Genomic DNA, 27,308 nt, shown 5'->3' with positions numbered 1-27,308 from the left:
TGAACGTCTTGCAGTCTCTTCTCTTTGTGATTACAAAAGGTTGTGTGTTTGGAATGAATAGATGGTAAACAAGTTTACACGAGAGAATCGATACTACACCACTAGGGGTGATATCAGAGCTTTAAACTAGACAAAAGATGGCTTTTGTAGGGAATGATCCTAAAAAGGATTGAGATCTGGGCTGATTACAGCTTTCAGATGCAAATCTTGCTTCAGAGTGTTTGATTGGTTGAGTGTCCTTGTCTCTGGGCCCTGTTTTCCCTTTTATAGGCAATGATCTTGGCTGTTGCAAGCTTTGCCCGAAAACACTTCAGTGAGTCATCACCTTTTTTACATGTTCTGCCATTCAGATGGTGCTTTTAGGCTGCGGGTAGGTTGATTTCCATCGGTTGTCACTTCCCTTGTAAGTACCTAACCTTTGCATTAATGAGGGGCCATCATATTGTCTTTGAGATGGATGGATGGGCTTGGTGTTGGGCCTCGGGCAAGTCTTCTTTCTTTAGTTATTTTGGACTTTCTTTCCTTTAAGTCCAAAGTCTAAATATTAGCCCAAACAACTTTTCTCCGTTTATTAGGTGCATATGTACAGAACCAGTTTGAAGAAGTCCCGATGTGTTTCATGCTGCCCTCATTGAAGGATGGTGGTGTCTATTCAAAGTTTTGGGTCCATATCCCGCTTTTGGTAAAGCACTTGGGCCGCCCCCAATTTTGTCTTTGTGTTAAGCATGTCAACATGATGTTAGTTAAATCACATGGGGCCTAATGCTGGAAAGATTTCAAAGAATAAGGGAAAGTGACCTGATTTTCAGACACTTACTTTAGGTTAACACATTTTTCTTTATTATTGACAATTGAATTGAATTAATTAAACGAAAATAACGAAACATTATTAAACATGAATGTGTAAGAGGAAAAAAATTTGTGTGTTTATCATTTTTTCTAAAGTCATGTTTGCGTGAGTAAATGTTGAGTTCCACTAGATTGAGACCAAGTTAGTGAGGAATGAATTACAAAAATGTGATAAGAGGGATTAAGAAATGCACTACATAGAAAACTTCATTATAAATTTTGTTAAAGCATATCCTGCATTGGGGATTGAACTACATATAGCTTATACTGAATCGTCCAACTACTACTTGCATCGAGACATTTTGTAATAAAACTCCACACCTCTTGAAATACACGTGTAGTTAACTTGGAGAAAGTATGGATGATGATTAGTAGTTTTCCCATTGACACTCTCTGAAATTTTAACAAATTTTAATGAAAATCTAATCGGAAGGGGAACTAATAATAAACCATAGCTTTATGCTCCTTGTTGGTGTATTAGTGTTCCTCGAATTTCATTTTTAATTAAATGTTCGTAATCAATTACATTTGTTTATTTTTCTGAAATAAAATCTAATATACAAGTTGTGCACGTCATAATTAAGCATGGTTTTATACATAAGTAAGCTATGATGATATGCAATATACATGGATCACATGCATGACTCAACTTGACGTGAAACTTTATATTTTATTTTTCAAAAGAAGAAGAACGTGATGATAGTGAGGGTGTGGGGGGCATGAACAGCTAAAGCCACCAAATCTTCCCTTTGAAGAAAAGAATAAACAAAACTAGAAAAGAAGAGGAGCCCTACTTCATCATATTCCAACCAAACCACAGGCAAAAGAAAAAGAAAACCTGATAAAATTTAACTTGGCAAGTCAAGAATAATATTAAAGAAAAAGGCCATTGAAAATCATAAATTGTAGCGGGTATTTGATTGATGGAAATGTATCTGTTTGAGGGAGTTTTAAGAAAGAAAGAGCTGCAGTTTTTTTAGCATGGGATTTCATGGTAGGCTCAGCAGCAAAGAAACTGGGGCAAATAGCAGGTTGTGTAGTCTCTGTTCAGAAAATGGGTGTTACTGTGACATTGCAGAGGCCCCATTTGAGGAGAGGAACAGACTGATTGGAATTAAAGATCAAGTGAAGGAAGTTGAGAACAAATTCATGTTTTTACAGGTAATTACTTGCCCCCTCACAATTATTTGTTCATCCTTCTCCTTTGTGGCGGTTGTCCAATTTGTAAATTCATTTTTGTGACAAACACTAGGATAATCTACACTAATTAGGTTGTTTAAACTATGAGGAGCGGAAATTGAACATTTGTGCCGAGGTAGAAAGTAGAAACACATTGCTAATTAAAGCCAACTAGATTAAGCCCAAGTTGTCCAATTTGTATCTAATAGCAAGTCGCGTTCAATCAATAAACTTTGTGGTTTTCTCAATTCCTGGTGAACTCCAACGTAGCTCAGGGTATTCCATTCGATTTTCCAGTATATATATCACGCTGCATCAAGAAATATATACTAAACACTTGTGGGAATATACATACGCAGAGAATGAGTTCTTGGCAGCAGATGGATAGGCAGGCAGCATTCAACAGTTTGGAAGAAAGCAGGCTCAATCTAGTAGCAAAGGTGACAGAGTATAAAGGAAGAAGGGAACTTGATGTGGTGACAGAACTGAATGCATGTTTTGGCAGTGAAAATAATGTCCCTTTTAATTGGGATTTTAGAGGGAGACTGATTAAAAAGAATGAACCAGCAGGTGGTTTTCACAGCAGAAGGTTTCTCACTAACTGCATAAGAAAGTTGCTCGTCTCATGGAAGTGGCAAAAGGTTTATGGTATTGCAGTGAAACTAGCAATGTTTTCTGTGAGCATTTCTTCTGTAATTGCTGCTTACAGTACCAGGCAATTATTATACACCAGCTCAAGAAAGATGATTCCATTTTTGAGTTTCAAAGAAGCAGGAAAAAGTGGTAGTCTATTAGCCTTCTCAAAGAACCCTCTTGATGTCTTCTTTGGTAGGGGATGATTCTTAATTCTTTTTAATTTTTATGTCACTCATTCTCGTAGTTTGTCAAGAAAACTTTAGAGATTTATTTTTTGATTAAATTTAAGTAACACTAAAGTTTGTGAGAGTTAAATTTATGACATGATATTAAGTAAAGACTAAGTGTCACTAGACTAAATAATCATTAATGTGAAATGTTACGAGATTGGATCTCTTTCTCTTTTTCACGTACATGTAAGCATGTGCTGTCCACTTGTAAGAGTAGGTAGTCATCAAATGTCTTGTATCATATTTTCAACTAGTTCTACCCTTGTAAATTTAAATCAAAATTTGATAGTTGGAAGGAATTGAAAACTACAAATTTTGTGTATATCTTGTATTCTTGTGGGCACTTTTAATTTGAAAATGGATACAAATTCAACAGCTCTTTGGAACAAGAATAGAAAAAACAAAAACATATAAAAAATGCACAAGCAATCTAAAAATCATGGTCATGTGTGATGACTACGAATTTTAACAATACACACAACGAGAATCAACTTAATCACACTCATTAAAGTTAGACTTAATCACTATCCTAAGTCTAAAGAACCTAAAACCACCAAAACCCTAAAATAACCCATAAACCCAAATGACAACTGGAGTGCTGATATCAAACTCACCACATATAACTAGGAAGAATTTTAGAACAAGGTGCGATTGTGAAGAAAACTCAGTTTTTAGCGATCCAACTGTGCATAAGAAACAAACAAAGGTCCTCATCATATGTCAATGGCCAAAAAGTAAGAAGACTAGCATGAATAAAAACTTTCAGATGGAGGGTTTTGAAGAATGATATCATAGAAGAAGCAGAATAAATATGAGCTACTAAGATCAAATTATTCACTACGAGGGAGTAATTGGATCAGATTTAACTTTTAACCCAAATATCATAAAAGCCCGTTCAAATTTCTCGCACATGAATCCTCATCCACAGCTAGCAGGCCCAATTTGATTGCTCCCTTCAGCCCCACGAATCATCATTTTTTCTTCTGTACACTGTTCCTGACAAAGGAAAGAGGTATTCGTTGATTCTCCTGCTAGAACTTGTAAGAGCATTTCCAATGGGAGCTTTATGTTGGATGTTAGACTCTATTCCAACAGCTAATATGTCAATATAGTTAATAAGTATTGTTGTGGAATGTAAGTGCGATTAGGGTTTAGTTATAAGCTATAACTTGGACTCCAAGTAAGGTATATAATCCGGTTATAATTGGAGAGTAAGGGCTCTTGAATGAACTGATGTTTCTTCAAGTTTTGATTATGGTTTCTTTTCCGCTACTATATTTAATGCTTGCATGCATACGTATATGTATGTACTAAGTTTGAGAGATAATATGCATGCACATGTATGCAAATCTCGACTAAATATAAAACTAACATATACATATAAGACTGCAAACAAGTGCGATGATTGCTTCTTGTATTATGATTGCATTCACAGAAATCCTAAAACTGTCTACCATGCATAACTAATGTAAGAACTAATTTTGGCCTATTAAAACTTAGAAATTGTTTGCTTAAAAAGTCTTGATTGCTAAGCATGTTTAATGATCGAAAGTTCTAAGGTTCATAGCATGCTTAAAGTTATAACATGATCAATGTTTTTGAGATATAATTGAATGAATGAAACACAAACAAATTCGTTTCAATCATTCAAGAACGGCTAAACAATTCAAGGTTTAATTGATCAGCTCGTATCAGTAGCCATAACAATGAGGTTATATCCCCAAATAAAGGTGTGACTAATCGACATTGGTTCGGTTACTGATAGCTCAGTGAAAACATACAAGATGCATATGCTGTGAAAGTTAATAGCCAAACAAAGGTGGATGGCTTTCATGTTGTACCATTACTTATGCAACTTATATGTTTTGCACCGATACTAATTAAACTTGAAAAACCAAACAAAGGTTGAGTTGTTTCAATTATACAGAATATAGAGTCTTGAATACTTAGTTTGTTTGAAAATCTTTTAGTAATTAGCTTCCTAAATTCAATTCAAACACTCAATGGAACCGACAATAAGAAATGGAGGCAAGATATTGAAATAACACTAGGGCTCATGGATTTCGATTTAGCTCTAAGAGAGAATGAACCAGCCAAGCCTGCTGATGATGCAACTGCAGAAAAGAAGAATGAATATGAAAGGTGGGTTAAGGCTAATAGAATGGCGTTGCTAGTAATCAAAAGACCAATGTCTAATCTGGTTTGAGGGGCAATCATTAAGTTAAACAATGCTAAGGCATACCTTGACTCCATAGAAGCAAAGTTTAAGGAATCCGACAAGGCTAAAACTGGAACACTAATGAACACCTTTGTAACCACTAAGTACCTTGGTGGTGATGTGAGAGAGCACATTTTCTCAATGGTTGATGCAGATGCAAAACTTAATGCACTTAACATTAAGATAGATGATCATTTCCTAGTTCATCTTGCCCTGAATTCCTTACCTCCTGAGTATTCTCAGTTGAAGAGTACTTACATAGCTCAGAAAGAAAAATGGGACCTAAACAAGCTGATTGTCATCTGTGTGCATATAGAGAAAAATATTCGACAAGATAAAGGGAAGAAACAAGTCAATGTAGTGCAGAATGTCAACCCTGCAAATCCTCCCAATGAGAAAGACAATCCTCCACGGAAAAACAATAAAAGGGCTGCAGGAAGGGTCAATAAGGGTAATAACCATCTAAAAGTTCATAAGGGTGTTGGAATAAAATGTTTCATATGCAAAAAGGTGGGACATCAGAAAAAGGAGTGCACTAGGTATAAATGTTGGAAGGAAAACAAAGAAAGTAAGAAAAACAAAGGTACAGTACATAAAATTTCAGTTTGTTTTGAATCAAATTTGGTTGAGATATCTTATGATACCTGGTGACTTGATACTGGTGTTACAATTCACGTAACAAACTCATTGCAGGGGTACATTAGTAAGAGGGTGCCAAACAAGGATGAGGTGTCAGTGTTCGTGGGCAATGGAGCTAAAGTTACAGTGGAGTTCATTGGAGTAGTTAGGCTTGAATTATTTTCTGGTTTTTTGCTAGATTTGGTTGATGTTGCTTATATACCTTCCATGAGAAAGAATTTTGTCTCAGTTAGTAGACTTGTTAAATCAAAGTTTAAGTTTGATATTAATGAGATTGGTTTTTCAACATTTCGAAGTTCCAATCTAATTGGTGATGGAGTGTTGATTGGTGACATGTTCAAGCTTAACTGCAATATACCAATGAGTGTGGTTAACACAATAGGGCACAAACGAACACTAACAAATGATGCCTCATCCAAGTTATAGCATAAGAGATTAGGGCATATTTCTAAAGAGAGAATGCAAAGATAAACTAGAGAACAAATCTTGCCATCACTAAACTATGGTGATTTCGAAATTTGCACTAACTGCGTTAAGGGAAAATTGATAAACAAGAAGAAGAAATGTTCGACTAGAAGTACAAAGCTGGTAGAACTAATCCACATAGACATTTATGGACCTTTCCCAGCACAAACACATGATGGCTATAGGTATTTCATCACATTAACAGATGACTTTTCTAGGTTTGGGTATGTATACTTGTTGACTAAGAAGTCTAGTGCCTTTGCTGCTTTCAAAATTTATAAAGTAGAAGTAGATAACCAATTAGACTACAAAATCAAGGTGGTAAGGTCTGATAGGGATGGAGAGTACTATGGAAAGTTTAGTGAATCTGGTAGACAACCTGGTCCTTTTTTCATTATTTTTGCAAGGGCATGGAATTGTTGCTCAATACACTAATACTAGTACCCCCCTCTAAGCAAAATGGAGTTAGTGAAAGAAGAAATAGAACTTTGATTGAAATGGTAAGAATCATGATGAGTAATTCAAAGCTACCTACTTTTATTTGGGGAGAAGTAATCAAAATTGCAAACAACTTGCTAAATAGGGTCTCTAGTAAGTTTGTCCCCAAGACACCCTTCGAGTTATGGACTAACAGAAAACCAATGCTAAATCACTTGAGAATTTAGGGATGCACTGTGGAAGCAAAAGCATACAATCCAATGGAGAAGAAGCTGGACCCTAGAACAATCACATGTTTTTTTGTAGGGTATCCAGAAAGAACTAAGGGTTACAGGTTCTATTTCCCCAATCACACTTCAAGATTCATTGAAACTGGGAGAGCCAAGTTCATTGAAGAAGTTAATGATGATCAATGGGAGAAGAATCTTGACTGAAATGAAGAAATCACAGCAATGCAAGAAGAAAACCTAGGTGATGATATGACAGATGAAGTTGTTGTACCAATTCCAGTACAAAATGAATAAGTTGTAGAACCAACACAAGCTACTCAACAAGAATAATTGCAGAAGAACCTGTGCAGTTGGATAACACACCAACCATTCGAGATGAACACATTGAGCCTGTGCAAATGGAAACCAAAAGATCTACCCGTGTAAGAAAACTTGCAATATCAGATGATTTCCTTGTGTATCTGTAAGAAGTTGAGTTTAATAGTCAAGAAGAAGATCCATTAAACTTCAAGACAGCAATTGAGAGTCTCAATAATGCACATTGGCAAGAAGCTATACAATCAAAATTGGATTCCATGAATAACAACAAAGTATGAGAGTTGGTTGAGCTTCCACAAGGGTGTAAACCAATAGGCTGCAAGTGGGTCCACAAGACCAAGAGAGACTCAAAGGGTGATATTGAAAGATACAAAGCTAGACTTGTAGTAAAGGTTTATACTCAGCAAGAATGAGTTGATTATAATGAAACATTCTCTCCAGTTTCTACAAAAGACTCTTTTAGAGTGATCATGTCACTAGTGGCTCACTTCGATCTACTTTTGCATCAAATGGATGTTAAGATTGCATTCTTGAATGGAAATCTTGAAGAAGAGATCTACATGAAGCAACCAGAGGGTTTCATTCAAGAAGGGAGAGATAATTTGGTCTGTAAACTTAACAAGTCTATTTGTGGATTGAAATAGCTCTTGAGTGTAAACATGAATTTTCCTGCGATGAAACGAGACAAGAACACATATACAAAATAATATTTTGTATTAATGATTTTGGGGTTACAATCTCTTTATAGTTTTATCCTGCGATTCGATCTCCGTAAGGTGTAGATTTGTGGATGTTTTGTTGATCCAAGAGCTATCAAGAGCCTTCAGGGCTTTATCTTGAAGATTGAGGGAAGTTTCTTCAAGGGCCTTTGGGGCTTGATCTTGAAAGTTGATGGAAGTTTCTTCAAAGGCCTTTAAGGATGAACAGATCTTCAAGGGGCTTTTGGGCTTGATCTTGAAGAACGGGGATGAACGGATCTTCAAGGGCTTTTAGGCTTAATCTTGAAGAATAGAGTATGGATTTTTTTATGTTGTTGATCCAAAAGGCTGTTGGGGCTTGATCTTAGGATGAACGGATGATGAACGATGAACACTTTCTTCAAGGGCTGTTGAGGCTTGATCTTGAATTGGTGGAAGTTCTTCAAGGGCCCGCGGGGCTTGATCTTGAAGGAGGATTTGATGAAGAACGAAGAGGGCTTTCTTGATCCTTCAAGATTTGCTTGAGAGCTTTAGAGTTTCAAAGCTTCAAGGTTTTGGTGTGATGTCAATTGGTCCTTTGATCCCTTGATGGAGAAACCTATTTATAGACTTTGAGAATGAATCACCATCATCCCTCTTTTTTTTTTTTTTTTGGTGAGGTAAGTGGATGATGTAGGTAAAATGAGTGGAGGTTGTAGGTGAAGTAAGTGTATGATGTAGATGAAATGAATGGAGGTTGTAATTGTAATGAATGGAAGTTGTAATTTTATTCAGTGCATTGTACTAAGTACAAATAAAGCATATACCTCACTAAGATGTGTTACTTCCCTTTTTTCTTTTTTTTTTTTTTTTTTTTGGTGCTTAATGCCCTGTACTTCCTCTACTTTCTACTTTTCAATTATTCTGTCGCCACCGCCCTTTTTCTTTTTCCCTTTTGTCTTGCTAATAATAGCATGCATGGCATGACTGGGTTCCTCAGTGGGCTTCCTTGCTGTACTGCACTCTTCGCATGCGGACCATTTTTCATTTACTTCTATGGAGACCATTATTTGCACAGTCACTACACCAATATTTTTTTTATTTGTTATTTTTTTATTTATGTATTTGTAACCATTTTTAATTTTGCTAAATGTACCCATGCTAATTATATGTATTTATTTTATGTTTTAGAATATATCAATAGTTATTTTTTAAAAAATATGTTAATTATTATGTGGGTACATTAATTTTTTTGTTGCTATACCTTCAGATTTGATGGATCGCCGCCCCGAAGCCCCGTTGCACCCACTATTCTAATTTTCCACAATTATGAACCCAATCTTCTCAAATTTGCTGTGGAAATGGTAGAGGAAGGGCCGAGATGTTGATTGGGAGTGGTGGATCTGCCCAATTCATTAGAAAAAACAGTGAATTTCGCCGAAGAAACTCACTGGTCACAACCGGGTCGCGGGTCGAAAGGGAACCTGAACGATTCCTCTCATTGTCTCCTTCCTCCTTTCCCCTCCTTTCCGATGTGTTCTTCCTTTATTCCTCATTTCTCACAAAATAATATTAAAATAATAATGTGACATCCCACATCGCCCAGGGGAGTGATCCTTATATGTATATTCTCATCCCTACCTAGCACGAGGCCTTTTGGGAGCTCACTGGCTTTGGGTTCCATGGGAACTCCGAAGTTAAGCGAGTAGCGCATGAGAGCATTCCCAGGATGGGTGACCCATCGGGAAGTTCTCGTGTGAGTTCCCAAAAACAAAACCGTGAGGGCGTGGTTGGGGCCCAAAGCGGACAATATCATGCTACGGTGGTGGAGCGGGCCGGGGAAGTGATCTGTCCTGGGCCGGGATGTGACAATTTGGTATCAGAGCCTAACCCTGGTCGCATATGTGCTGACGAGGACGTCGGACCCCTAAGGGGGTGGATTGTGACATCCCACATCACCAAGGGAAGTGATCCGCCCCGAGTCGAGATGTGACAATTTGGTATCAAAGCCTAACCCTGGCCGTGCTGTGCTGACGAGGACGTCGGGCCCCTAAGGGGGGTGGATTGTGACATCCCACATCGCCCAGGGGAGTGATCCTTATATGTATATTCTTATCCCTACCTAGCACGAGGCCTTTTGGGAGCTCACTGGCTTCGGGTTCCTTAGGAACTCCGAAGTTAAGCGAGAAAGGGGCTAGAGCAATCCCATGATGGGTGACCCATTGGGAAATTGCTCGTGAGTTCCCAAAAACAAAACCGTGAGGGAATGGTAAGCCCAAAGCGGACAATATCGTGCTACGGTGGTGGAGTCGGGCCCGGGAAGTGGTCCCGGTCGCCCAGGGGAGTGATCCTTATATGTATATTCTCATCCTTACCTAGCACGAGGCCTTTTGGGAGCTCACTGGCTTTGGGTTCCTTAGGAACTCCGAAGTTAAGCGAGAAGGGGGCTAGAGCAATCCCATGATGGGTGACCTACTGGGAAGTTGCTCGTGAGTTCCCAAAAACAAAACCGTGAGGGAATGGTAAGCCCAAAGCGGACAATATCGTGCTACGGTGGTGGAGCCGGGCCCGGGAAGTGGTCCCGCCCGGGCCGGGATGTGACAAATAATCTAATAATTACGAGAAATATATAAAATAATAAATAGTAATCTTTACAAAAGTACTTTTTGGATTTGTAGTTCCATAAAACCCCAATCGTAACTTCGGTTTTGATTCAGATTACACTTACGCAATCGTCCCGTCGAGAACTTTGAGAGTACGGTAAAATAGTAACTTGCACGCGTTACTAAATGACGGTTAACAAAAATCAACAATCTCCCTAGTAGGGCATTTTCATCAATTCATTATTTTATAAATTAATAAAATCGTAAAATTAGGGACAGGTTATCACAATCTACCCACCTTAAAAAAATTTCGTCCCCAAAATTCAAAATCATTTGTTATACAAAATTTGTGAAAAGACAGCAGAAAAATAAATATGTAAAGAAGATATCAAGTTAGAGCAGTTGCATAAAAGAGAATGTCATTCCATCGTGATCAGATTGTAGTGATTCGTCTTTCATGCCTCCAAACTCAAACTTTCCTTCTCCTTCAATACAATACCATAGTATAAAATCCTTTATGAAAACATCAAGTCAAAATAGATATATAGTAACATATAGTCAAAATACGTATATAATATAACGTACAATTTAAAATAGTTATGTTGAAGTCAAAATTGAACATAGAAAAATTTCACCTACGCACCTGTAGAATAACATACTCCGAGAATAAGCATGTAGTAACCTTGAGTTGAGCCCAAACAATAAATAAATAAACTAACGTAAACGGCTTAATTGTCCACTTGCTTAACGAGTCCAACGAATAAGTTATCGATATTACAGTCTGCAACCTGCAATACCGACAACTCACAGTTGTCTCAATACGTAAGTAACAAATTCCTAAGGGTGCAATATTACCATCATGCCCCTCCTTGGAAAATATACATAAATAATCCAATTAGCGCCTCAATCGCGCTCACGTATTGCCCTCTCGGGTGACAACGCAAATAGCACACAATTTGCTACATTGTAATCTCGATCATTCAACTACCTTTCACAATACTTTTTTGTCAATCATGTTCTCTGCATAAAATTTCCATACTACGTCTCAACAATGCCATACCCAAAATCTAAAATTGTAACTGTAGTTACAAGCAACTAAAATAAAGATAACTATGTGTTACAACCATGCTAATTGTAGAACGGACAAAATGCAACATGTCCACTAAGGTTTGAGTAGCTCGTTTCAGACTAATCGTTAGTCTAAGGGTGAAATGTGGTACGTGACAAAGCTTAATACACATGGCCTTCAAGAAGGCTTCCCAAGACTTGTTGATATATAGTAGTGACACACACCCACACACACACACACACACACACATACACCATATAACCAAACAATGCAATTCATAATGCCATCATGAGCAAGTTCATATTGAATTTCCCTCGATTTTAGCAAAACTATGCCAAGAAGAACAATCAAGAATTTGAGGGTCAAACAAGTTCATCAAATCTAGAATACAAGGTAATTGAAATTAATGCATGACATCTCGCTAAAACGGTAGCTTCTGGAACATTCAATCACTAACGGCAAGGATTCGCTTATTAGAGTATTTGTTGGGTGATTGAGGAATTAATAGTCACAACTAAAATCTAAATATTTTGACAATTCACCTAAACGGTCTATTCGCTTCAAAATTAGTATGAAGTGCAATAGGGTAGACACGTACCCAAGGATGACTAGAATGCCTTCCGCACAAAAGGTGAATATGAAATCAAAGTCAAAGTAGATGTTGGTTAAAACGTCAGAAAATCAGAAAAATTCAAGAATGAGTAATTTAACTAAATCGTCTAAAATGTAGTCCCCTTAGACCAACAGAAAGTGAGCTGACTTGTCAAATCGGTCAATAATCACTGAAACATCATCATGATATCCACATGTACAAGATACCTAGTACCAGGAGCTTATGGTGATATTTCCCATCTCCATTCGGATATAGAAAGTGAGTATAACCACTCGAACGATTTCTTGATAATTTGTATGTAACGTCAGCCCAACGCTCGTGAGTTCCAACTAAAATAAAATAGACAAGCTGAAAGTATTTTTGGAGTAGATAATATCTTTTGTTGTGGTAAACAGTAATTATGTTTACACAACGGGCATGATACATGATTGTGTAATCATAGATGTTGATTTGGTTCCTCTATTGCCATTGTCAGAAATCTAATTCTTTTCAAATGGATATGTACTTCTAAGATTGATAGAGATTTTGGACACGTTTCTCTAAAGAGAAGGGTCATCCGGTTTTCAAGTAAAGATGGTAACTGTTGACTCTAAGTCATGAATAAGATGGTTCATTCCAAACGGTTCTACATGTTGGTAAATATAAGCGATACTTCGTCATGTTGCCTCTATACAGCCGAAACATCCAAAGAACACGTCATCATGGATTTCCAAAATGATCATTATCATCGAAAGGTGTAAAATGAAGGTAAGATGAGGCAACAATTCAGTTGTCAGAAAATTTATTCATAATCAATGTCACAACTAAACTGACTTTCCTCGGTTGTAAATGAGGAAAAACACTATAGTTGAATGATCACTAACAAATTGTCGATAAAATCGACAAGACCAAAGATATCTCAAATTTCACCACACTTTGTGAGAATTTCAACTTTCATCCGCTAAACCCTTTTTGGAAAAAGAAAAGATTATCGTTTATGGAAATCACGTCTCCCAAGAAAAGTACCAATTTAATCAAAGTTAATAGTTAAGGACTTTGGTATAAAGCGACTATTGATATTTAAAGAACTTGGCCTCATTGTCGAGGTAAATGAGAAAGTCGACCATAAGGCCATTATGAATTCGTTAGGCCATGGAGGAAAACTCGGGTTACGAAGGTCAGTCAGGTAGACCAGTAATTCGAAGTATGAGTATTAACGATTTTAATCGTCACCTGATTAGGTTGCTAAAATCTAGGTACGATTCTAAGGTTCGGTCTTTCGCCTTCGCGAATAGGTTCGAGGTTCCCTAGATAAGGTGTTTGGTTGGGTAAATTTCTAATTAGTAAGCTTTTGTAACTAAGTTCTCTCAATGATGTAGGACTTGTTCGAAAGGCTGCAATGAAAAACCGGTGTAGTACGAGAAAGTGGATCGATGATGTACCTTACTCCACCATTTGGTGATATCTAATATGACACTAGAAGTGTATGTCCTTGGACGTACCATACTACTTCCTTTCACTACACCACGTGCAAATAGGTCTTCGCATCTTTCTCGATACTCAAATCACTCTAATAGTGAGAAATCGACTAATACTCTGATTTTACTGTCTACCTGTGGAAGTGATCGAAAAGGTGACTAGTTGAAGAGGTTTTGATTACCTAAGTGAAAACATGGTTAAAACAACTGCAAGTTTACGATCCTCTTACAAAACTTGCTCCTAAGTTTCCATGATTTAGTTTCTTTGGCTTAGGTAGTCACTGTTAATCAATCTATCAATCATGCCGCTAATTAACGCATATATGATATTTTGATATTGTTCACTACCCTGAAACTGTGAACTGACATTCTGGTATAAAGGTATCATTCCTAGATATTAGTACATGTGTCCAGTATCAGAAATCATACCGCCTAAATATTGGTTGATAATTCCTGGATATCAGACAGTATCGTCAATTAGTAGCGCCACTATAGGCTGATTATAGGCTAGAACCCACTCTGGTAGTTGGTTTCAGATGATTAGTAAGGAGCTGGTCCTGCGAGTTGGTTTCATTAATTCTAGGGAAAATACTTAGTACTTCAGGGTGTTTTACTGACCATAGGTATAACAACTCGTACACCTGTGCCTATGCTCGTTGAAATGACGAGTACATCACCAAAAGAAATTCGGAAAACTAGTATTGGTCGGAACTTCCTAAGGTCGAAAAAGAAGTTTAATCTACTTTAGAACAGACTTAAAAAGACGTCGATTTTCCTCTTGAAGATCCGGAATGATCACTAATGCGTTTGAAAAGATTAGTGTTATCGGGGACCAAAACTGATTGTCCCAAGATGTTCTCCCGTCGAGTACTACCGTTTTAGCACCACATTGTCATATGAGACATTTTTGGAAATTTTGACGAAGTAAACTTCGTAGGAATTCTAGTAGATGATATATTAACGGATGCTGCCAAAGAATCAAAACTATTTCTGGTTTCCATTCTTGAAAGGGTTAGTAGAAATGACTAAATGGTAGTGGAATTGGTAGGTAAATCCCTTGTAATGCACAACTATCGATATGGTAACCCTGCCTCAGGGCCATCAACTTGTCTCAAATCTACACATTCTTGAAAGGGTTGGTAGAAATGACTAAATATTAGTGGAATTGGTAGGTAAATCCCCTGTAATGCACAACTATCGATATGGTAGCCCTGCCTCAGGGCCATCAACTTGTCTCAAATCTACATCTTTCCTTAGCAGGGAAAATTTTCAGTTAAAGTTTAGAGGCAGTTGCCAAATTGATTTTCTCGAATGTTAATAAGTTGCTTAATCCGTCCAAAACTTAGGAAGACCTAACACGTTTTTCTTAGTCGACGAGGTGGCAAAATTCAACATTTAGGCTAAAGAATCGAGAATGATTACATCACACGTGTGAGGAATGCAATACTGCCCAAACTTATGCTCTGATACCAAACTAACACACCTCGACCTGGAATGTCCATTTGGACTCCAAATCGAGTTGTGCTGGCCAACACCTGGAAGGTGACGAAGCCATAAATTGTAGTGTGGTAGAATATGTGAATAAATTTATACCTAAAATGCCTAAATATAAGAGTGCACTATGAGCGGGAATGAACCCATTTCACACCTAATGTCACATAAGTATAGTATAGTAAGATAAAGTGAGAATTATACCATCGAAAGGAATTGTCTACACCAAGATTTTCCAAGAATCCTCGTCGATCAGAAAGCTCAGCTACTAAAACCTGGAGGGGCAAAAAACAAAGGTGAGTGGGCCTGAAAATAAGTTTTAATAAAAAAATGTGAAAACGTTATAATCCCTTACTATAAAACATGTCTATTTTCCAAGATATACATACTACATATAGTATGAAAACACTCATGGTAGCTTGTAAAATATCAAGATATCAATACGACACAATAATTCATATATAAGTGCATGACATCAGTAATCGTATACTTTCGCATAAGCAAACATATTAAACCAAGTGCTCATCGACACATGCTAACACACGAGTTCATGTAGAGTTATTTTGACATGAATAAAACTGGGTGTAATAATAATATACGCTCTAGTGTTACAATCATGTGAAGACTGGTGCTATTCGCGGTCACATATGAATCGAAGTTGCCTATTGCAACCTGTACGACATGACTGGCACCTACTTGGATCCAAGGCGAGCGTGCAGTGAAGATGCGAACATACACGTGAAAGACTAGCCCTAGCCTTGGCCCTGGGCAAACACTAACACCGGGGCAGCAAATGATAAGCATAAAACATAAATATGGTCATGCCATAATGGTTCAATAGTTCTAATCAACATAATATCATTCGTAGCCGTAGGTATAATCATGGCATCAATAAACATACGCATATCTGTGCATCTCGTAGGATTTATGATCACTTCGTAATTTTTCGTTATTTCGCTAATTCTTATAAGCATTAGTCTAAGCTAGGCATACGTAGTAAATTTTCTTTCAATGTATAAATGGAAACCAACAAATATGTATATACTATATAAAAGAAATGACCCACTCACCTGAAGTCCGCGCTACAACTCCCTAGCACGAATATCGAGATGTTACGAACAATCGTCGCCTAGAACAAATATCAAATCACGTCTCAGAATTCATATCGATAGAACACGTAATATAAAAGAAATGACCCACTCACCTGAAGTCTGCGCTACAACTCCCTAGCACGAATATCGAGATGTCACGAACAATCGTCGCCTAGAACAAATATCAAATCACGTCTCAGAATTCATATCGATAGAACACGTAACTTACATAAAACACATCCCTAAGGACGTTCTAGAATGATTTGTAACCCATTGACCAAAAGTCAACCGTTAGTTAAAGGTCGACGATAGGGTCCACAACCCTATGTAACTTGATTCGGAAGATCTGCATCTTGGATTTCAGATCCGTAACTTCTTAAAAGTTTCAATAATCTTCTAGAACAACATCCTAAAGTTTCGGAAAGATCCAATGGTCGGATCTCTGCCAATCGCTAAAATTAAGTGGCGGCCAACGTTTAGATTTAAAAACTTAGAAAACCCATCCGGGAAGATCCGTACGTCAACTTCCCAATCAGTCAGTTCCTAATATCCTTAAATATTATTTACTATTACATATTAAAGTTTGGCGATGATCCAATGGTCGGATCGTTGAATCATATAATAACCAAGTGGCGGCCCTTAACAGAAATATAACCAAACAACGGAATTTCGTCAATCAGATGTCTAATATGAAATTGGGGCATCCATTTTAGCCTAAGGAGGTCAAATGGTGTCTTTGCCCACGCGTCGCCGCCACACGCTGCCCCGACTCACCGAAAAATTCAACTATTTCCAAAACTTCTCAAATTTTACAGGAATGAAGATCTCAACAAGTAGAGTAAGTTTTATACCTATGGCTGGGAAAAGCCTTAATCGCCATGAACCCATTGGAACCCTAGAAATGGGTTCATTTTAATTCGTCTTCTCCGGTGTTCCACTGCCTTTACAGTTTTTTGGGTTTTGTTCTTGGGGTTGAGGAAAGTCTATCGGTGGTGGTGGTTGGCGGAGTTACCTTTGGATTTGATGGATCGTTGCCTCGAAGCCCGTCGCACCTAATGGTGCAATTTTCCACAATTCCAAACCCAATCTCATCAAATTTGGTGTGGAAATGGTAAAGGAAGGGCCAAGATGATGATTGGGAGTGGTGGATTAGCCCAATTCATCGGAAAAACTGTAAATTTCGCCGGAGAAACTCACCTATCACAACCGGGTTATGGGTCGAAAGGGAACCTGGTCGGTTTCTCTCTTTCTCTCCTTCCTCCTTTCCCCTCCTTTCCGATTCTTTCTTCCTTTATTCCTCATTTCTCACAAAATAATCTTAAATTAATAATATCATAATTAGGAGAAATATATAAAATAATAAATAGGAATCTTTACAAAAGTACTTTTTGGATTTGTAATTCCATAAAACCCCTATCGTAACTCAGGTTTTGATTCAGATTACGCTTACGCAATCGTCCCGTCGAGAACTTTGAGAGTACGGTAAAATAGTAACTTGCACGCGTCACTAAATGACGGTCAAAGAAAATCAACAATCTCACTAGTAGGGCATTTTTGTCAATTCACTCTTTTAAAAATTAATAAAATAATAAAATTAGGGACGGGTTATCACATTTTTATCTTTAGTTTGTGCCCATTTTTAATTTGCAACCCTTTTTTTCATTTGTACCCGTTTTCTTTTTTAATTTGTACCCATATATTAATTCCTTTTTATGCCCATATTTTTTTAACTTTTATTTGTATTTGTACCCCATTTTTAATTTTGCTAAATTACCCATGCTAATTATGTGTATTTATTTTATGTTTTATAATATATCAATGGTTATTTTTTAAAATATGTTAATTATTATGTGGGTGTACATTAATTTTTTTTGCTATACTTTTGCGAAGAACAATATTACTCTAAAATTGATTTTTAACAATTTATTATATTTTAAAAATATTATTTGAATTTGTTAAGATTTCATAATTTGTGGGACAATAAATGCATAATTGCATGAGTTAAATCTCTTAAATGATGCTAAGAACATCGGTCAAAATATTTAAACAAACAAGGTTTCAATCTAACTATTAGGTTCTCATCGATATTTTTCCTCAATTTTTGATCAAGGTCCTCAGATTTTAATAAACATTATTAATTATTTCAATAATAAATTTTTTTTTATTTCTAAATAAGTAAATATATTCATTTAGTGTTAGAAACGTTACATTTGGTATATCCATATTTATGGCCAAATTTTTTTATCATATATTTTTTAGTTTGTACCCATTTTTAATTTGCAGCCCTTTTTTTAATTTGTACCCATATATTAATTCCTTTTTGTGCCCATATTTTTTTAACTTTTATTTGTATATGTACGTATTTTTAATTTTGCTAAGTGTACCCATGCTAATTATATGTATTTATTTTATGTTTTAGAATATATGAATAGTTATTTTAAAAAAAAATATGTTAATTATTATGTGGGTACATTATTTGTTTTTTGCTATACTTTTTGTGAAGAACAATATTACTTTAAAATTGATTTTTAACTATTTATTATATTTTAAAAATATAATTTGAATTTGTTTAGATTTCATAATTTGTGAGACATTAAATGCATAATTGTATGAGTTAAATATCTTAAATGATGCTAATGACTCTTATAATTTTTTTTGCATCAGGCGCATGCATTAAACGTGATAGTGCAACGCGTGTCAGGGGACAAAAAATCTGTGGGGCCTGTGCTACAGTGCTCCCAGCGCATGGCGACATGGCATGTTCTTGTGCGTTGGATTTTAATCATTGGATTTTCAACAGTAAAAAAATTGAATTCAAACCCAACGGTTGGCACACATGGCTGAGCCATTGGATTTCAAACAGTCATATAATCCAACTGTTCTTACTAATACTTCAAACAGTCATATAATTCAACAGTTCTTAGAGTAAGAGTTTCGAAGAATGATTGCACTAAAAGAAGCAAAAATAATACATACATTTGCTTAACACATTACCATTTAACGGTCATGATGCAACTAAAAAGAAAAAGATATCATATTTGACCGTTATATAATGAATCTATTACAATACTGTAGCCAGTTAAATTTGGGCATGAGAGATCAATTATTCACTACGAAAGAGTGAATTTGGGCTCAGTTTTAGCCCAAATACATCAAGTCCTAAAAGCCCAGTCAAATGTCTCCCACAGGGAGTCCACGTCGACAGCCAGCAAGCAGCACCGCAACAGCCCCAATATGTTTGGCGCCCTCAGCTCCACGCTGACTTTTTAAGCCAAGAATCATACGTCGTTTCAAACTCATACGCAATGATGCACTCTCTGGCGTCTTCCCAATGAACAATTTCACATTCTTCTTCCAAATATTCAATAAATCTCCGGGCTTTCTGCAAGACCAACCGACAAAGACCAGGAGGAGGAGGAAATGGTGGGTTCAAGGCATGGCCTGCCTTCACGGATGAGCACCCCGGCTGCCAGCAGGGTTGATTTCGAAGGAAACATGGATACCATGTTCAGAGAATCCAAAGATCAGCAGAAACAGTTCCATTCCGTGCGCGTTTCCGACGCCAATTTGGGTTTCGGAGAGCGGGCTTTCGCCGCCGCCGGCGCCGCCTTCGTCTCTGCGATTATCGTTAACCCTCTTGACGTTGCCAAGGTTCCGCAATTTCTGTCTCTCTTTTTTTCTTTTTTTTTTTTGGATTATTTGTGTTTAAATTTGTTCATTTTTTCATCTTTTGGACAATTTGTACAGGGAAATTCCCATTTTGCCATATGCTGTGATTGACAAGATAATATATTTTTAGGAAAACTAATTAAAAATAAAAAAAACTTCTCTTTTAATAGAAAAAAAAATACACCGAAAGTGTTTTGTTAAAACATTCATTATTTTTCTGCTGTGAATTGATAAAAGGGTAATTTTATTGATTTAGAAGTTACCCTTTTGAACTGATTGGCGTTTGCCCTTGCGTGTTTAGAAAGTTCTCTGCTTTAATGTTTGTTTTATGGGAATTGATTGGTGTTATGCATTTTTATTGCATTGCCTTCAGACAAGGTTGCAAGCACAGGCTGCTGGAGTTCCTTATCAAGGGCTGTGTGATGTGGCTTGTCCGGAACCAAACGAGGTATGTGTGCAACTGGCTTTCAATTACTTAGTTTGGTACTACTCTTTATTGTGTTCATCTTCGATTCGTAATTACTTTGCAATAAGCTTGAATCATGGCTAGCTTGTTTCATGTATGGATATTTCCTTGTACTGAAGCACCTTTAATTTTGGCTTTGGGATTGTCTTTAGATGCTTTCAGAGTTGAGATCTTCCACGCCACGCATAAGGTCAGTACTTGGAACAAAGACTGTCTGCCCTCCGGAGTGTAACCAGTATAAAGGAACACTGGATGTGCTGTACAAAGTCATACGCCAGGTAGTGGATTTATACACAGTATTTCTATCTAGCATATTCATATCTGAAAAGAAGTAACTTATCTTCCTTTGTGTTTATAGTCAAAGTATCTATCATTAAAACAACTTTTGCAATCCAATAGAGTGCTCCTGTCATATTGTGTTGTAAAGTGTCGGGTTAAACCAGGCATAGGTTTTTTAATTAACCTTTAGTAAAAATCTACTCACTCTCTCTCATTAATTGCGGACGTCTTGAAAGTGCTGTGTACAGTCTTAGATAGAGAGTAACTGGGTATATTTCATGTTAAGACACTTTTCAGTGCCTTGTCCATGTGCCTAATGTATCCCCATTGAGGGACAATCTGTTTATTTTTCAGATCATCGTCTTTTAGTTTGTAGGCAAACTTATAGTAATATTAGAGGGGTTTCACAGGAAGGATTTTGGAGACTCTGGAGAGGCACTACTGCAAGCTTAGCATTGGCCATGCCAACTGTAAGTCTTTCTCTTTCCAAGAATTACCTCTTTATCCAAATGGTTCCTTGCAGCGTTAGATTCCATGCACTTAGTTCTGGGAGTTATGTTGCTAGTAGTTACTTTTTATATGTCAATCAGGTGGGGATCTACATGCCTTGTTATGACATTTTCCGCAATTGGATGGAAGATTTCACGACTCAAAATGCTCCAAACTTAACACCATATGTGCCATTAGTTGCAGGGTCAATAGCACGATCATTAGCTTGCATTTCTTGTTACCCTGTTGAGCTGGCAAGGACGCGCATGCAGGTATCTTATATGTAGATTTGATGTCCTCGTTTATCTTTTATGTGTCACCTCTCGACCAATCCCATGAATGTGATGTCAATAACTCTACCTCAAATTATCTTAGTTTCTGGCATGTACAAATTATGATGTGATTTGAAATTGAAAAAAGATTAACAATTGTTATTGAGGATCTGTGACCTATTTCAGCATAAAAATACAATTAGCATCAGACAACAAGATGGCTATTAACTAATGTTTAGTGATTAGTTTCTTTAACTATATATTTTGCCCAATAGAAACCATGTCTCCAAATCCTTGATAAACGGTCCTTCATGTAGTGACTACTTATCTTGATGATTAGGTAAGGAGAACTACTCTGTGGATGGTAACTTTTTTTTCTTTCATTTTCTCCCAGAATTGAAATTTCTCAATTCTACATTCTTGAAATGTAGGCATTCAGGGAAAGCCAAGCTGGAGTGAAGCCTCCAGGAGTTTGGGGGACGCTGAATAGGGTCATCGACCCTGTCAAGAACAAAACCCCCCTTCAAAACTGTATGTGAACTCCCTACTTCTAGTTTTGATTTATATCACTATTTTTCCATCTATCTTAAGTAATTGGATTTGCAGCTGATTTAGATGACCTTTCTTTTTGTCTTATGTAACAGTACAAAACTATCGCTTCTTGTGGACTGGCCTTGGGGCGCAACTTGCTCGCGATGTTCCTTTTTCTGCAATCTGTTGGTCAACCCTTGAGCCAGTGAGTCACATTATTTCAAGAAAATTCAGGAGCAACCTTCTGACTTTCATTTATGTTTATGCCTTGCACCAGTCGGTGTAGATAACTTGATTCAACTTATTCTTTTGCCCATTCTGTGCAGATCAGGCGAAGAATTCTTGGTCTCGTGGGTGATGAACCCACTGCAGCCAGTGTCCTCGGGGCAAATTTCTCTGCTGGATTTATTGCAGGAAGCCTTGCAGCTGCTGCTACATGTCCACTAGATGTGGCAAAAACCCGGAGACAAATAGAGGTTATTTATCCAAAAAAGCTTCACCATGGTTTTGTTTCCTTTCCTTTCTTGTCATTGTACTGAAAGAAACAGCAAGGCAATCCTAAATATGCTACAGAGTTTATTCACGAGATTCAAGCGCACCAAAATTTGAAAATATTATTTGTTTGAATTTTAACAGTTTTGTTTTTGCAGAAGGATCCGACAAGAGCATTAATGATGACAACAAGAAAAACGTTGCTCGAAATTTGGAGGTACGTGAGACTTCAACTGCAATATAAGCCATCAATCACATGATTTGAATTCCCTAAATTAATGTTTATTTTCAATGTTTTTAACCAACCATAGCCTCAATCTTTTTGCGTTGGATAGGGACGGAGGGATGAAGGGGTTGTTCATGGGAGTCGTTCCCCGTGTTGGTCGTGCTGGCCCTTCTGTTGGCATAGTTGTCTCCTCATATGAAGTCGTCAAGTATTTTCTACATTATAGACATCTGACCACTCAATGATCCAAACTAACACATTCATGGATCGTTCTTGTGCTTTAGTTTCCGGATTCTGGTATACTTGTTCAAAGCTCACCGGGCTTTTTAATCGTAGACGGACCTACCTTGAAGGAGCAAAATCACTCAGTTACGCGATTTCATCTGTCCGAATCACGATGTTCTTGTCATGATGGTGGGGAAAGGTTTACAAAAGCGACAGAAGATCACAGCAATTTTTGGAGAATAAAAGATCTTCTTCATTGTTCCTGGGAACGCCAGGAATATATTTTATTTTTCCTTTGAAACTTTAAGTCTTTGATTGCAGCATAACACTGCAAATATTTTCCTCATTGCAACAAAAATTGTCAATACCGATGTTCTTTTCACTGTAAGTTTGGGTTGCAAATTAGAATTCTTTATTTTTTGGATTAAGTACCTAAATCCTCCCCTTTTGTGTGATTCGAAACTAAGCTCAATATTTTCACACATTTCAAAAGAGTACTCAACTTATAGGAATTATCACATTATGAATAGGTATGAAATGACAGACTTGAGTCTCTTGTATCATTTTCTTGGAATGGGAATCCTGTACTATGAGAATGGGATCTTCATTAACCAAAGAAAATATGCTATTAGTTTGCTGCAAAAGTGTGGATTGAAGGACTGCAAGCCTGTTAGTACTTTGTTGGTGGTTAGTTACAAGTTCAAGAAGGATGATGAGAGTGAGAAAACAAATGAGAACATGTATAGACAATTGGTTGGAAGTCTCTTGTATTTGATTGCCACTAGACGAGTTTTCATGTTTGCAGCTGGCTTACTTGCCAGATTCATGCATGGACCATCAAAGAAACAATTGAGAGTAGCCAAGATGGTTCCCAAGTATATACAAGGCACATTAGACTATGGGGTTGACTATGAGAAAGGCAAGGAGTCAATCTTAATAGGCTATTGTGATAGTGATTGGAGTGGAGATGAAACTGATATGAAAAACACATACATATGTGCTTTTTCTTTTGGGAATGGAGTTGTCTCTTGGGCATCTGTTAAACAACACTGTGTTGCTTTGTCAACAACAAAAGTTGAATACATGAGTGCCACTGAAGCAACCACTCAAGCTGTTTGGTTGAGATTTGTACTTTAAGATTTTGGTGAAGAACACACTGAAGCCACTCCTCTCTATTGTGATAATACTTCAGTCGTTGTTGTGCCAAGGAATCCAATATTTCATCAAAGAACTTGAAAGGAGATACCATTACATTAGAGAAGATTTGCAGTCAAACATTATCAACTTAATCTATTGCAAATTAGAAGATTAACTTGCTGATATTTTCACCAAGGCATTGCCCAAACATAGATGTTGTATGCTTTAAATTGGAGTCAAACTAGCTACCAGCTTAGAAGGGAGTGTTGGAGCATAAATATGGCAGCTAGATCAATGTATCAAGGTTGCTGCAATATGGAAGAAGAAGAAGCTCGAAATGTCTGAGTGTTGTTCTTAGTTAAGTTTATATATTTGTAATGAACGGTCAAGATTATAACATCTCAATGGTGTACAACTTGATACATATCCAGTTTGTTAACTATTAGGTGAAAGCATGTAAGCTGCACGTGATGCTTTGGTGGGCTTGCAACGGTTAGAATACCTACTTTGTAGCCGAGTTTTGTGGATCGAATCCAATGAAGATTCATGGAGCTATGTACTCCATCTAAATTCCATCTTCAATACATCATCTTCAATCTCATTTCAATTACTTGTTGATTTCATTACAAATACACTAAGAAATCTAGCTCAAAACTATCCCAAACAGTAACATGGCCTCAAAGCCAGGTTGGATTTGAATCTAGGAGTGAACCTGTGAGTGTTCGTCTAGGTTTTCGACGAAGAACTCAGACATATACATATGGCTAGATCTAGTACCAATCTATGGGCACCAATCTTCACTGGTGTCAACTACGAATTTTGGTGCATCAGAATGAAGACTATCTCATAATCTGTGGAGTTTTGTTGAAGATGGTTTTGTATTGTTGAAGGAAGGGAATGAGATGGATGAAAAGCAAATTCTCGTAGCTCAGGATCTCATCTTCAGAGATGCAAATGCATTGGGATTGATACAAGGAGTTGTGAGTGATGAAATCTTCCCCATAATTGCAAACGAAGAGACTGCAAAAAATGCTTGGGATGTTCTTAGGCAAGAATTCAAAGGTGATGCTCAAGTCATGGCTATGAAACTGCAAGGTATTCGTCATGATTTTGAATATGCTAGGATGAGAAACAATGAAATATATCTCTGATTACTTGACAAGACTATTTGCCCTTCTGAATAAAATGAAGATGTTTGGTAAAACTTTGCCAAACAAAAGACTACTTGAGAAAATGTTAATTAGTCTAACTCCTGCATACGATAATATTGTATCTGTTATTTAGGGGACAAAGAAATTGGATGGGATTGATCCAAGTGAGATTGTTGCAACTCTAAAAGGCTTTGAGCATAGGTTGAAGAGACATTATGAAGATGAGAAAGTAAATGAAAAGGCATTTAGTAGCCTAAGTATTCAAAATAAGAATAGATCAAAGACCACTGGATACAAGGGTAAGAAGCCTTTCAGGTTTAGAGATAAGAAGGGTGATTCCAAGTTCAATGACAGGCCTCAATATGCAAACAAACCTTGGTTTAACAAGGGAACACAAGGGAGGCATGTAAAATCTATGGTAACATACAATATGCTGAAGCAGATTCAAGGAAAACCGAAATGTCACAACTATGGCAAATTCAATCATTTTGCTAGAGATTGCAGAGGTAAACTAGTTCAATAGGTTCAAGTTGCACTACAAGTGGAAGAAGAAACATTTACGTTCTTTGCTTGTAATTCTGCTGCAACAGTCAAGAGTGAACATGTTTGGTATATTGACAGTGGATGCAGCAATCATATAACTTCAAATGAGTCTATGTTGATTGACTTGGACATGAATGTTTCAACAAGGATCAAGATGGGAAATGGACAAATTGTTTAGGCAATTGCAAAAAGAAAATTGGTGATTGAAACCAAGAGAGGTGGTAGGCACATTAAAGAAGTAATGTTAGTGCCAGGACTAGATGAAAATCTTCTAAGTGTGGGCCAAATGATGCAATATGGTTATTTCTTGCTGTTTGATGATGATCAGTTGTAATCTTTAGGATAAAAGCTTGGAGGGTCATGTTGTTATTGTACAAATGATTGGTAGCATGTGTTTCCCATTACTCATGAAGATATGAATGGTTATGCATTAAAAGCCAATGTTGAAGGTGATGCATGAGAATGGCACAGAAGGCTAGGGCATTTAAACTTTAACAACTTGCAACTATTGTTTGATAAAGATATGGTATTGGGTCTACCAAAGCTCAAGAAATCAACTAGAGCCTGTGCAGGGTGTATTACTAGAAAACAACACATAAATGCTTTCACTAAAGAGTTAACTTGGAAAGTAAGCAAGCCTCTGGAGCTAGTTCACTCAAATATGTGTGGACCAATGCAGGTTATACAACATTTGGAGGAAACATTTATTTCTTGACATTCATTGAGGATGCTACCAAAATGTGTTGGCTTTACGTTCTGAATCACAAATTAGAAGTGTTAAAAGTGTTCAAGAAATTCAAAGGTATGGTTGAATTGCAAAGTGGTTTTAGAATTCTCAAACTAAGAAGTGACAGAGGTGGAGAATACAATTCTCATGAGTTTATGCAGTTCTATGATGACTTAAGACTTGAAAGACAGTTGACAAGGGCATATTCTCCTCAACAAAATGGAGTTACTGAGAGGAAGAATAAGACCATTGTTGAAGCTATCTGAAGCTATCTGACAGGTACTGCCTTCAGACAACTATGATACCCCTAGAGAGTACAACATTTATGAGATTTATGGATTTGCCTTTGGGCAATTTTACTACCAACTATGACCATTGTTTTCTAAAAAACCTATTATGTAGTATTATATATGTTTTCAAAACATGGGGTTAGTATGTTCATAAATAAAATAGTTTTCTTGTTATTATAAACTTTGGTCCACTCACCTTTCCTGTTTTGCACCCCCCCTCAGGCTTTAGAATCGAGGCACATGATCCCCATGTCAGGGCACGTCCACATAGTTACATTTGAGTCTTCTCAATGTATGACTCTTCCCTTCGTTCATACCTTTTTATTATAATTCTTTCATATTATTGTAGACATCGAAATTTTGGTGAAATGAAAGTTGACCAATAATTAAAATTTCAACGCTCACGTGTCACATAAATTTTACATGTAGCGTGTGACTCAACGAAAAATCGAAAAAGTCATCAAATAGGACACATGTCAATACCTGGCAGAAATGATTTATTTCATCTGATTATTTAAATCCAAAAATCAAGTTTTGGAATTCTATAAATAGGAAGCCAAGGCATTCATTTTGGGGAGGGGAATTGATATCACACCAAAACCTTGAAG

The 27,308-nt window shown here is 37.0% G+C and overlaps 2 protein-coding genes across 2 annotated transcripts; both read left to right on the top strand.

The window, feature by feature from the left end:
* Positions 1 to 1,607: 1,607 nt before the first annotated feature.
* Positions 1,608 to 2,963, top strand: LOC103966438. The gene is made up of 2 exons (XM_009379607.3): positions 1,608 to 2,010; positions 2,388 to 2,963. Exons 1-2 carry the CDS (start codon positions 1,831 to 1,833, stop codon positions 2,865 to 2,867), a joined length of 660 nt encoding a protein of 219 aa, XP_009377882.2. The 5' UTR covers positions 1,608 to 1,830; the 3' UTR covers positions 2,868 to 2,963.
* A 16,436-nt stretch (positions 2,964 to 19,399) lies between these two features.
* LOC103966437 (mitochondrial carrier protein MTM1-like) lies at positions 19,400 to 23,307 on the top strand. The gene is made up of 10 exons (XM_009379606.3): positions 19,400 to 19,854; positions 20,246 to 20,320; positions 20,491 to 20,616; positions 21,028 to 21,087; positions 21,208 to 21,378; positions 21,810 to 21,909; positions 22,023 to 22,114; positions 22,236 to 22,385; positions 22,560 to 22,618; positions 22,737 to 23,307. Exons 1-10 carry the CDS (start codon positions 19,624 to 19,626, stop codon positions 22,870 to 22,872), a joined length of 1,200 nt encoding a protein of 399 aa, XP_009377881.2. The 5' UTR covers positions 19,400 to 19,623; the 3' UTR covers positions 22,873 to 23,307.
* The last annotated feature ends 4,001 nt before the right edge of the window (positions 23,308 to 27,308 follow it).

This window comes from the organism of the source record quoted next, unplaced genomic scaffold (genome assembly GCF_019419815.1).
Source record: "Pyrus x bretschneideri cultivar Hongxiangsu unplaced genomic scaffold, Pyrus_bretschneideri_v1 Contig4, whole genome shotgun sequence".
Lineage (NCBI taxonomy): Eukaryota > Viridiplantae > Streptophyta > Magnoliopsida > Rosales > Rosaceae > Pyrus > Pyrus x bretschneideri.
This window is presented reverse-complemented; position numbering and strand designations above follow the sequence as displayed.

Excerpts from the sequence above, each read along its gene's own strand:
- LOC103966437 (XM_009379606.3), top strand. The coding sequence starts at position 19,624 with ATGGTGGGTTCAAGGCATGGCCTGCCTTCACGGATGAGCACCCCGGCT. Across the intron at positions 21,379-21,809 it reads TGGCAAGGACGCGCATGCAG|GCATTCAGGGAAAGCCAAGC; the intron begins GTATCTTATATG and ends CTTGAAATGTAG. Across the intron at positions 22,386-22,559 it reads AAACCCGGAGACAAATAGAG|AAGGATCCGACAAGAGCATT; the intron begins GTTATTTATCCA and ends TTGTTTTTGCAG.
- LOC103966438 (XM_009379607.3), top strand. The coding sequence starts at position 1,831 with ATGGGATTTCATGGTAGGCTCAGCAGCAAAGAAACTGGGGCAAATAGC. Across the intron at positions 2,011-2,387 it reads ACAAATTCATGTTTTTACAG|AGAATGAGTTCTTGGCAGCA; the intron begins GTAATTACTTGC and ends ATACATACGCAG.